General features: G+C 46.6%; 1 protein-coding gene across 1 annotated transcript; it reads right to left on the reverse strand.

The window, feature by feature from the left end:
- Nucleotides 1-5,822: 5,822 nt before the first annotated feature.
- LOC308573887 (C-type lectin Cal-like) lies at nt 5,823-12,115 on the reverse strand. Its single transcript, XM_081171344.1, has 6 exons — nt 11,963-12,115; nt 10,430-10,545; nt 7,840-7,986; nt 7,473-7,587; nt 6,890-6,962; nt 5,823-6,541 (listed from the first exon to the last, which is right to left on the reverse strand). The coding sequence occupies exons 1-6, from the start codon at nt 12,012-12,014 to the stop codon at nt 6,499-6,501; spliced, it is 546 nt and encodes a 181-aa protein (XP_081027470.1). The 5' UTR covers nt 12,015-12,115; the 3' UTR covers nt 5,823-6,498.
- Between the last annotated feature and the right edge of the window lie 503 nt (nt 12,116-12,618).

Consider the following 12,618-nt stretch of genomic DNA (forward strand, 5'->3'; position numbering starts at 1 on the left):
TTAAAAGATCAGCTTGATCTGTATTGCAGGAGAAGGTCTGATAGCTATCCAGGCCCCCAGCTCTGAATCTGTTCACAGGAACTATAGCTTTTGCACTTTTCAAAGCAAGTTGTTTTCACTGGAAATTGAAAACTGACGCACATGGTGAAAGTGTGGTGTGTACCTCCTTTCATCCACCCTCTTACATCTAACTTGCTAACTTTTCTGTTGCAAGAAAAACAGGCACACCAACCCTGGACTAGGAGCCATTTGGGAAATCTCAAATAGCATTTGCAATGAGCACAGAACATTAATGATGGGGGCGGTTTGAGACTTGTGGACTAGTGCCTACAGACCTGCTTTTTATGGATTATCTCTGCACCCTCCCACCATGTATAGTAGGTTAGGCTGGGAGGCAGTGGCTGGTGCAAGGTTGCCCAGCAGTCCACTACACCACAGTGGTTCCATTTATGTCAAATGAAACTTAGGTGCCTTTTGAGTTTTCCACCTCAGGCCCTGATATGTGATAATACAGGTGGGAGTGTCAGAGTCAGGCACAGGAAGCTGAAGAACCCTGTGCATGAGATTGAAATCCTTTATGATTTCTCCTAGTGTGCCTTCACTGCACCTTAGCAATCTCCCCATAGAATAATGCCTGCTTGCAAACAACAACAGCTAACCAAGGTTGCAATCCTATGTGTGCACATTTACCCAGGAATAAACCCCCCTGCACTCAATGGGGCTTGCTTCTGAATTAACCAGGACTGCATGGTAGGCAACGAGGACTTCTGCTTCTTCTCTTTGGAAGAAAGGAAGGAGTCGAGCATGATAAATATAAGCACATGACTGAAAATAGATTAAGCACAATGCAATCAGTATGTTTTAAAAGATTCTGGAAGAAAACCACTGCAATCCTATGCAAGTCTATTGAGAAGTAAGCCCCACTGAGTTCAGCGGTAGTTACTCCTAGGCAGGTGTGTCTAGAATTTCAGTCTAATTCCGGTGGAGGGCGAAAGAAAACCTACCAGCTCTCTTCCCAATGTTTTTTGTCTTCGCTTCTGATAAAAGTTCTGTTCAGGAAGAATCGCCCGCAGCGCGCTGCTGCCTTTGACGCCAGCTCGTTGTGCTGCCACCTTGCGGCCTCGTTTGAGAATGGCACGAATGTTTCGAGGGGGGACGGAGAGCACGCATCTACCTACACGTAAAGGGAAAAAGGGGTGGGGGGAGATCAAACTTTGTTACTATTGTTCCAGTATGAAAGCAAACAAGCATAATGGCGTGCTTCCGCAGAACATATCTGAGGTCCCCCCGCCCACCAAACAGACCCTTCTCATGTCTGGTGAAAGTGTAAGATTTATTATTAGTTAGCCAACTATAGTTGTCAGTGCTAAATGAATTCTCTTACATTTGTTCGTGTGAAACGTGCCCTTCCAGTAGTGCTCTGTCGTACGCACTAATCCTGGCAGACAGGGTAGCTAGGAGATGGGTTTTGAACTTCTGCTACTACTCGATGCAGCTTCTTGAATGGAGACGCTCTTCGTCCAGCGGGGGGGGGGGGGGATGTATCGCGCGTCAAAAGGCTAAAGTTATTCAGCTTATTTCATGGTGTTTTTAACTTTGACCATAATTACCAGAATGGCCGAGTGGTTAAGGCGTTGGACTTAAGATCCAATAGACATATGTCTGCGTGGGTTCGAACCCCACTTCTGGTAAGAGAAGGAGCTTTTGTTTGCTAGTCCGCTTTAAACTCCCCCGCCCCAGTCATTTTAACTCTTTTTCTTCTTGCTCTCCGCCCCAGATGGAGCTGCAATTTCCAACCTAAAGCAACTCGCCAAGAAAACTTCCGGCATATGGCGATCGCTGTTAAGGTAACATAAAAGTGTCCTTTAAGGCAGAGGAGGGAACCTAACGCGCGGCTCTGTGGCGCAATGGATAGCGCATTGGACTTCTAGCGTAGTGAAGTGATTCAAAGGTTGTGGGTTCGAGTCCCACCAGAGTCACAGGTTTCTTTTGAGGATGAAAACAAATTTGCCAAAGATCCCAATATCCACTGGGGAATTTGCATTAAGTTGTGCTATTATATATCTTCCGAGTGAGCTGATTCCAGACATTTTGTGCATTATGTTGTGGTTTAAGCTAATGTCCGATTAACGTGAATCTCCTTAAACTCCCTAGCTCTCCAACCCCCCTGCGGGCTTTGCACTAAAAGTCCGCTGCTTCGCGGCAGTGAGGCTGGCAATGCTCCGGGGCTGGCGATGGGGGTTCCTACGAAGAGTTAAAAGGGGCAAAGCAAAGGGGTTTCAATGATGAAAGGGTCACAGTATCAATCACGCGCCGGAGAACCTAGCGCTGGGCGGGGAGGCGGGGCATCCCTTTTTTGGACGAAGCTGGCATTTTCCGATATATTAGCAGCGATGGAGTGAGCAAAGGACTGAAGGCAACACTCGGGGACGCCGTCTGGGCGCAGGATCTGCTGCTTCTGCTTTTGCACTTAAAAGAGTTGCAGAAGAGCAACCCACGTGTTCGAATGTTCCCCATATTGATTGTATTTATTATCTTCTATTCAGTGCTTTTTTCTGGGGGGGCGCATTCCCCTAAACATTTTGTGAATCTTTGTACTTTTGTCCATTTACTGTATTTATTTTTCCCGATTAGAACTCCTGAAATGGCGATTTTCTTGAGTCAAAATGAGAGGACCCCTAAACATTTTTAAAGGGGAGGGGAGCACTACTCATCCCTGAGCTCTGGCCTTGCTAGCTAGGGGTGATGGGAGTTGTAGTTTGGGACCCACAGGTTGAGGGGAAACCCTACAAATAGAACGCCAGGCCGGAGGGCAACTGACTGGCTGGATCCCTATAGGTGTTTCTTTCTAGTCCTCCGCGCAGTCGTCGTCCGCTCACCGGAAGTGGTGCGTTGCAGCCGCAGTAGCGGGACCAGTTCCGCGGCTCTAGAAGACCAGTTGGCCGCGGTTAGAGACCCGTGGGGTCTGCGGTGTCCTGGCAAAGGGCGAGGAAGCCCTTCCTAGGCAGCCCGTTCTCAGTTAAAACTTGGAGAGGTGGCGTAAAAAGCCTCCTTGCCGCGTGTTGCTGTAGTGGCTTCTCGCGGTGTGTGAGCCCACGTGGCTGCCCCGATGGGTCGCAGACTGAAGCTGGAAGGCAGGTCTCTTAGCCCTGGTGAATCTCAGAGTCAGGGACCCCTGGGCTTCCTATTCTCATGTTCTAAGGCCTGCGATGGAGTCCAGGCAGGGATGCTTTTTTTACTTTGTCCCGGCCAGAGGGCTTCCGCCCTGCTTTCTTTCTGATCCTTTTACCCAGAGATTTCCGGGACTGAACCTGGGAATGATCGCCTCCCCCTGGCGGGCTCGAGCACAGGACAGCGGCTACCGGGGATACATGCACAAGGATTTTTTTCCTAGGAGGAAAGGCTTTTTTTTCTTTCACTTGCATTTGTTGCTGCCTCGGGTCGGACGGGAAGACAGAAGCTCTCCAAGTCTTCCCGCATCTGATCCCGCGGTCTGGAGAGAGCAAAAGCGGCGAGAAAACTCAAGGAGGTCTCCTCGCGGCAAGAGGCGGAGAAAGTTTCCTTTCCAAGTTTTCATGGGGGGCGGGGAGCTCAAAGTGAAACATTCAGCTAGCTGCGTATTATAGGGAGAAATGGATCCATGCATTTGAGCGGTGTGAACACCCACCCAAAAAATAAATAAAAAATCTACAGGTGCAGGAAATAGTCCCCTGTCTGTCTGTCTGCCTGACTCCTAGATTAGGGCAGAAAGCGCAGCAGCTGCTACTTCTGGTTCACTAAGGCAGATGGGCATCAGAATTTCAGCATTGGCTAATAGCTGGTGAACTTTGTTAAATAAAGACGCTTTCATACTAACCCGTATTTCGAACGCTGAACGTATTCACCTTATTTTGAGGAGTCATAAAAGTTAGCCACTGGGCCGCTCTGCAAACCATGGCTAAGGTGTAGGGCTTGAGATCCAGTCGACACGTAAGCCTGCGTGGGCTCGGACCCCACTTCTGGTGCACAGATTTTGTTTCTCTTATTAGTCCATTTTAAAAACCCCAATAGTCATGTCGGTTCTTTTTTGTTCTAGTACTCGCCACCCCAGCCTTGGCTGCAATTCCAAACGCAAAGCAAGTGCTTTCTGCCTCCCCATGTAAACGTTCTGGATTTCCTTAAAGTGACCTGTAAGTCTCCTTTTAAGAGACAGAGGGAAGAGCGTGACCCGCGGCTCTGTGGCGCAATGGATAGCGCATTGGACTTCTAGCGTGGCGCAGCGATTCAAAGGTTGTGGGTTCGAGTCCCACCAGAGTCACTTTTGAGGACGTAAAACAAATCCCGCACGGATCTATCCCAATACCCCTTGGAAAACTTCCCATCGTTTTGTGCTGTGTCTCCTGCTGAAATAGAGCGAGTTGCCCTGAAGGAAAACTAAATCCGGAGCTCTTCCTGCTTTTGCCAATTCACTCGCTTTGCACAGGAAGTCGCCTGTCGGACACTTTTACGCGTGATCTAATGTTGTGGGGGGGTTTTTTTTGGGGGGGGGAGGTTCCCAGCTCACTTTGTTCTTTCCCTCCCCCTTCGATCCTATGAAAGGTACAGTGTGACGAAACTGCAGCAGCGGTTCATCTCTCCCGTGGTTTGGGCTGTGCGGCGGTTGCACAGGTTTGTTGTCAAGCCAGGCGTTCGCGGGCCCGCATCCTCCCATCAGCGAACCTCGAACTCGGCGACAGAGGCGCCTTTCGGCTCCGCAGCCCCGCGCCGGAACCCCTCGGCTATCCAGAACACTAGGCGCCCAGTCTGGTAAGGAAGATTTCATAGGCTCAATAGCCGCGCCTGCAGTCTGGATGGGATTATTTAGCGAGGAAAAAAATAAAATAGCAAGAGTTTGAGCTACTCCGGCGAAAAGCCGGAGAGTGTTCCTTTGGGCAGCTGAAATGGTTTCTTTCTCCCCGTGCTACTACGCTGCGCTTACAAAATATATTAATTATTCGTTGCAGGAAAATGCATACAGAGACCGCTCACCCACACCCACAAAATAAATTTCTCATAAACGTTGCATGGCTGGATTCTCATTGGCAGTGGATAACGACTTAAAATTACACATCTCTGTGATGTGCGATCTTGTAGATCCTTCGTGCAGGATCCTTCGCACGTATCTGAGGAACACTCGTGGACTCCTCTTCCTGAAATAGCACCGACTCCCTAAAGTCCCCTGAGAGAATGTTGGATCTTATGGAAGCCAATGGGAGCTGCTGCTGCTCTTCAAATTGCTCGCCAACTCCCCACCCCGACCAAATCAGTCACCGGACTGCTCCTTTTTGAGAAAATCATTCAGTTCCTTGTGTGGTGAAGAACATCAGCTTGGATACAAGGTGAAGAAATCAAAAAGCAGATTGGCTCTACAAATAGCAGAGGACTAAAGCTGTAATATGATACATTATGGATATTATGGATATACTCTGCAGGCAAACCCAAATCTTGTGTGCAAGTGGATCTACCCTCTTGTGCCAAGTTTCGTCCTTAAAAAGGCTACAACATCCACTAATTTCACCTTTTAAGCTTTTCCGATGAGAGCTCTTCCCCCTATGGGTGTAGCCAGGATTTATTGCGGGGGGGGGGGGGACAGGCTTTATATTGGGGGGGGGGGCAGAACCAAGTTATCTGTGATGCAGTTGGTCAGTTAAGTATTTTTATTTATTTACTTGATTTAGGGGGCCTGCTGCCCCCTGCACCTCCCTGGCTACGCCCATGCTTCCCCCCAAAGTTGCTCAACTCAGCTCCACTTTTGTCATTTCCCTCCCTGTACATATTTACAGAAAACAACTTTTCAGAGAAAGCAGTGCTAAAAGAGTTGGTCTTTAATGAATAGGTATTATACAGTGTTGGTTTTGGATGGGAACGCATAGATGAAAGATGAACATTTCAAAATGGCAAGAGGAAAAGACGGAAAGTAAGCAGAGAAAGGAAAGAAATGGTTCTTTTTCCGAGGTGGGGGATTTGGTTCTTTCCAAATGTTCTTGGACTGGCAGAAACAAAACAGTATGTGACAGGGTCGACAGGGTGCAACACTTCTACTGACCCAAATCACCCACTGGGTATGCCTGTTGTGCTGCGCTAACACTGAGGCTCCTGCTACTACAGCAATGGGCAACCTGTAGCCGCCCAAATTCTACTGGACTCTTAGCTCCCATCTGACTCAGTCAGCAGGCATCAAGGATGATAGGAGTTTTGAGTCCAGCAAAATGAGGGCACTGACAGGTCCCTGATCATGGCTCAAATGGAAAAGCTCATTTGGACTGCAACCTTTTCTTCTTCTTTAGAGGTCTCCAATTACTACAACTCAATTTCTCCCTGTTGTATGGAAGCCACTGGCCGGGGCTCTGATCTCAAAATGACCTTGCATAACGCTGCAACGCTCGACAAAGAAACAAAGAAGCAAGTTAAGGTTACAACAGGAAGAAGAAACATCCCAGGATTCCGCCTTCTGCCTTTTTTCACACCAGCAATTTCACATCAGTCTCCCCTTCCGACTCCTTCCGATGCACAGCACCCATGGCTTAGGGAAGAAGAACATATGATGGTCAAAACATGAGAGCATGACAAGCAGACTTTAGCCTGGTATGCAACCAGAGCCTGTACATATTTACATAGAAACAATCCCCAAAGTTATTGTTCTTGCTGGTTACGATTAATTTAATGGACTTCACCATAAGGTTCTAGGGTGGGTTGCATGTAATGGACCACCTGAATGAAGCACAGTTTGGGGACCCTTGTCCTAACTGGAAAAACAGTGCTGCAGGAACTTTAGCTAGAAGCTGTTTTGCTCCCCTGTGCTCATCCCAAGAAGTTCATTGGACTAGTAAGAGTAGATCAAACTTCCAAAGAGATTGAACCCAGTTCTCACCTACTTCCCAAGGAGTATTTGCAAACAGATAGGAATTTCCAGGAAACAGCATAGTCATTCCAGGTCACAAGTCCTGAGAGAGACAGAGAGAAGGAGGAATGGTCAAGTCACAAATGTTGTCAGTGCCACGAACAACTCCAAAGCATGGATCCAAGGTCTGAGTTACTTGATTAGGTTCCAGCTGATTATCCATACTGTTGCATCATGCTAGCCTGCCATGAAACAGTTAATATATGAGACTCTCTTACAGGAGCCCCCCCCCCCAAAAAAGAAGCACATGTTTTCTAGCAGAGGAGCCACAGAATACTACTGAGAAATCATGGCTGCTTCCATACTGGACATTTATTGTAGAACAGTTCACTCACTTTTTATAGGGCATCTTCACGATGTCATTAACAAAATATTCTCCTCTCATGTTTTGTCCGCTCAGCTTCTGTGGATTCTTTCACCCCCCAGGGTCTGCTTCCTATTTTATTACCCTTGTTACCAGTGTATGAGCACACACAGACACACACATGCCTAAGCAAATCCCTGATCCCTCCCAAAAAAAGCGCTTTGCAGGGGAGGGGAGTTTGTTTTTCACCATTTTGCAAAACCCAGGATCCCAAGTAGTGTTCGCCTGCCAGTCCATCAGGCTGTGAAGGAGGAAACGTCCGGTAATCAAATTTGGAACCATCTGTCCAGACAAAGTCTCCTTCCTAAGGAAAGATCAACAGAATCTTGAGCTAAAACATTCACAGAAAGAAAGGCTTGCTAAGTCAAAAAGGAAAAAAACACACATTGCATGTTGTACTAGGCCTATAAAAAGCCATGGAAAAAATGGGGGGGGGGGATATATGCCACCTTTCAGGGCAAAGCCCTCCCAGTGTGGATCACAAACAGCATATATAAATATATATAAGTAAGCTGAACTTTTGGCTATTCTGAATGGCTAAGTCAGCATAGTGTACCTTGAAAGTGTCATGAGCACCAATCCAGTAGGCCTTTCCTTTGGTGTGATCCAGTGGCTTGCCCATCAGGTGAAAAATGAAGTCATTCTCTTCTGGGCTGTGGATGGAGGCTAGGTGAGAGTCCCTGTCATACCTCTGGCAAGCCATCTGGGGGAAAATACACAGGGAAATAATTCACTTTCTGCTTAATTACAAAAAAGGTCTGTTTCACAAGAGCCAAATATCTGTGCAATGCCTCGCTCTTAAGTAGAGTTTGAAAATCAATGCAATTGGTGTCTAAATACTTTCAAATATTTCCCCACAACCATAAGAACTGCATATCTCAACACAGTACCGTTAGAAAGCTCAAAAATTCCATTATTTATAAAACCAAGATGATTTTCCTTTCTAGTTTGAAACTGGACATAGAAAGTTGTTTTTGTTATTTATTTATAGGCATTCATAAGCCACTTAATATATTAAAATCACTGCACGCTGATCTCTAAGTTACCTGGTGAAGCAACAAAAACTTCAGATCAATCTGATGAAGTAGAACAGCTGTGTTTCATTAGTATAACTGTTTTGTAATGAAGTATAGAGTTCCTCTGGTTGCAACCAGGGGCGCCGACTTATAAAAAATATTGGGGGGGCCCATACCGGGGTCCATACTGGCGGCAGGATGGCAGTGGTGCTTTTGCATGCAAGAACCGGCCTGCCCTCCCCAGGCTTCGCACCGGGAGGTGGCCACCCCCTCCTACCAACGTCACCTTAGCCGAACCCAGAAAAAAAGCCCTGCTCCGGCGGCGGGAACTCCCGTCCCCTCCATTCTCCCCTCACCCCGGTCCCTCGCCGGCGACGAATACGCCGTTCCTCGGCCCCGCGGCTCCATTCCTTTCTAAAGTCCCGCCGCTGGGGGTCTTCCTCTGACTGACCGACCTGCCCACCCCTTCTCAGGAGCTCCCGGTCACTTTGGGAGGCGCGCGCGCCGGAGTCCCCTGCGCGGTTTTTGGCAAGGTGCCTAATAATTTTCTTAAATTATTGGGGGGGCAGAGCCCCCCCAAACGAATTTTTGAGGGGGCTTGGGCCCCCTCAGGCCCCATGGAGTCTGCGCCTATGGTTGCAACTGTTCTTGCTCTCATCAAAATATGCTTCCCATTTATCATTTTGCCATTTTTAATTTTGCCCAAAAAATTAAGGATGTTAGAAAAGCTTGCCCTTCACTGCTTTGGTGCAGATCCGTCATGTATTCACATGGTTTCAACTATCACCTTTTAATCAGATGCTTTTGTGAAGGGCAAATCATTCAGCACTCGGTTGTTTAGCGAGTGGAGGCTCCACCCAGAGCAAAATAACTGGCAGCAAAGCAGAAGCAGGTGGGTAGTTGGGTGGGTGGTTTAAAGGCAGGGGTGCTGTGACTGCGTGTGTTTGTGTTTGGGGAATCCTGCACTTTGTATATGTGCATTGAGGTGCTCTTTGTGTGTTCAGGACTGCCTCTGGAGACTGTCACCTTTCTGCTGGAGGGATTCAAGCGCATGCCATCAATTGAGGTATATAGCCTGATTTCCCTACTATAGCCTTTCCCCAGTACTTCATAAGTACCCAGGGCTCACAGGACAATTCTCTAACTCCCTGCTGCTCTCAGATACCAATCCTGTGACAACATACAATGTTGCTAGATTCTGCACAGCAGCACTCAAAATTCATCGGAGGATGACCCATGCCACAAACCAGTTTTAATGAACATATCAGAGTGCTCCGTAAATTAATACTTAAAGTCTTTTATGCATCAACCTTTTATGCTCTTCCACACCTGCCCAGTGCTCCTATCCCTTCTTTTAGCTTCTTTTAAATTCTTACAGACTTTTATATTCACCTTCTGTTTTAATACCTTTTAGCTTTCCAAAACACTTTTCAGATTTTAAATGATTGTATCCCACCCTTTTATGCTGGTCTATGACCGTAATAAAGATTTGTATTGTATTGAGGTGTGCACAATTAAAGTGGACTAAAATGCACTAATGCAAACATATTAACTTTGAAAGAAGAAACAGACTTTTTGTGGTTTGGAAAGCAGTGGGGAAAATCTCATTGAGAAGTGTCGGGTGAAGGCATCAGAGCACATCCATGGCTGAGAATGGTACCTGCTTTGCTCCTGCTTAATTTCTGTTAATATGTGGCAGTGCTTGGCTACGTGGTGACATATTTCCCTGCTCCCTGATAAACATCAGTGGCTGTCCTCTTCGGGGGGGGGGGCGAAGGAGAGCTGGGGGGCAGAGCATTGCATCATTATGACACAAGTAATTGCCACTAGATGATATGCCAAGGGGGAAAGAGAGAGTTGTGTGTCTGCCTGGCAGGAAATAAGTGTTGGCATTTAATCTGACCTCAGTTTTGTGTTTTCCACAGTATGTATGTCCAAAAATAAAAAGGTTGGTGGACAAATCGATTGTATTTCTAGGTAATCACTATTTATTTTCCCCAAAAGGACAGCAAAGACCTCTGTAATATGTTTTTCCACAGAGCAGCCTCCACTTCTCCTACAAATCTGGACTAGTCAAGGACGTGTGACCGGTCTGTTTCTGTCCCCTTTGACATTGCATCAATCACTTGCCTCTGCATCGGTCCAGGTCATTGGTTGTGTCACAGCTTTATAGCAGGCATTCTGATACTGCACCCAGCCCCTCTCACAAAAGCCACGGGCACAAAGGCATGTTTGGGAACAAGTACCTGAGGCAAAGAGAAGGAACCAAGATGGAATTAAGAAGTTAAGTCGAATGATTTGGTCACCCTGCATTTCAAACTCTTGCACACTCCTAGAATCCTATTCTCTTCATTTACAAAGAGGCACGGATACTAATGAACATGGTGGCCATAAACCAAATGGCACTGCTATCTTCTGCCCCAGTGAGACCAAACGCAGCCCTCCAGTTGTCTTTCTAGTCCTAGAGACTCTCCAGGCAATCTCTGCCCCTTAAGCCACATCCCTTACCTGACCATCCCTGCACCACCTCTGAGTGCCCTTGCCTGTCTGAAATGTGTCACTGCTGGTGGGGAGGAGGTGAGCGTGCATTTGTGTGATTACATTGCATGTGCTTGGTTGCCGTGTGTGTGTGCATGCGTGTACATTGTGCATGTAATATTCATGCTTCCCCTGGTTTGTAAACATACCCGTGGCAACCCCCCCCTTCCTTTTCAATGTGCTAAGCCTACAAATCTCTCATGCTCCAGTTGTTTCCCTTACTGCTTTGGACAAATCATAATTTGCCTTCAAAGGATAATCAGAAACCACAGCTTTGGAGAGGTTTCAAGCATAATTTCCCCAGTTCAGACACAGTGGGCAAACTTGCCAAATCAGGATGGGACAGTAACTGAACACAAGGGGGGGGGAGTGTGAACTAGAGGTAATGCTGTAATATAGGTCACTGTCTGCTATTATCATTTCCCATGTTATAGATGGTAGGCTGAGAGACTGAAGGCTCCTGCGCTAAGTCAGTGCTATCTCAAACTGCTAAAAATCTTTGCACTGTAGGAATTGCTCCACACAGGAGAGAAATGGTATAAAAACGTCAGTTATGAGCTATTGATTCACAAGTCCAATGAATCCCACATGCCATCTAGCCCAGCTCACTCCCTGATGACATGATATCCTGTACTTTAGAGCATCCCACAGCAGCCTTTGTTGGATTTCCTCCAAGAAACAAGAACAAGGTATATTGTTCTGGCTATGAGCTGCTGTTTGGCTCAGAAACGTTTCTCCCGAAAGGTGAGAGCAAATATACCAGCCCATTAGAGCAAATACAAAACAAATAGGTTGCCCACCAGTGGAGTAATAGGCCTGCCATTGTTAGAAAGAAGCATTCAACAGTTAAGAGGTTTTCAGGATGCATCCCCAATCAATTGCACTGCTGAACTCTGTGGAGCTTCCTTTCAGATAGGCATGCACAGGATCCAAATGAAAATGAACACCTAATTACTTTCTTGGGCAATCAATCATTACTGACATCACCTTCAAGTTTTAACCTAATTTGCCTGTGTGCTTAACACTTGCTAAGGATGTACATGGTGTAAAAAAGCTTGTCAATTTATTAAAAGTCCTTGAATTCTTATTTTCCCTATTCAAAACACTAAATCAGTCTAAACTCACCGTGGATGAAGGCAATCAGAAGGAAGGCACAGAGAGCAGTCCAAGTTCCCATTTCTGCAAGAAGGAGCGAAGGCGTGGAAGTCCAAAGTTGCTCTGTGCTGTGGAGAGGAATGGGACCTGTTTTATAGGCTGGCCAGCTGTATTTCAAGAAGAGCAATTTTTAAAAAGTGAACCGGATTCAGGAAGTTCTTAATCGTTTTTTAGATCTATGCAAATCAGGGGAATGCTTGTTTTTTGTTCAGTTTCTTTCCCCTTACCTAATCTCACAACCACACTATCCCAGCAGAGTCAACACAGAGGGTCTGTGTAATCCAGGAATTAGTACACTTCACTCCTTCCAGAGCTGGCCACATTTTGCCACTGAGGCAAACCACAAAATGGTACACACACACCCAACCAGGGAAGACCCTACCTTAGCTGGAGATGGACAAGAGGGGGGGGAGAACAGGACCCTTTGGTCTGATCAGGCAAGGCTATTCTTACGTAGCAGGGATATTTACAATAAAGCTACCAGGACATTCCCCCCTGCTTTTCTATATCCATATGATTATTGCGGTCCAGGTGTGCCAGGTATTCAGGAATTATTATTATTATTAATAATAATAAACAAACACGTCTTTCAAACAAGAAGCTGGATGATGCGTTCTCAGTTTGAT

The sequence above is a fragment of the Podarcis bocagei genome (assembly GCF_964188305.1).
Source record: "Podarcis bocagei genome assembly, chromosome: 1".
NCBI lineage: Eukaryota > Metazoa > Chordata > Lepidosauria > Squamata > Lacertidae > Podarcis > Podarcis bocagei.

What these genes read in the sequence shown, in the direction of transcription:
- LOC308573887 (XM_081171344.1), bottom strand. Translation starts at nt 12,014, where the DNA reads ATGGGAACTTGGACTGCTCTCTGTGCCTTCCTTCTGATTGCCTTCATC. An exon ending in TCTGATTGCCTTCATCCACG is followed by an intron (nt 10,546 to 11,962) that starts GTGAGTTTAGAC and finishes TCTTTGCCTCAG; the next exon opens with GTACTTGTTCCCAAACATGC. An exon ending in ATCCTGGGTTTTGCAAAATG is followed by an intron (nt 6,963 to 7,472) that starts GTGAAAAACAAA and finishes TGTCTCTCTCAG; the next exon opens with GACTTGTGACCTGGAATGAC.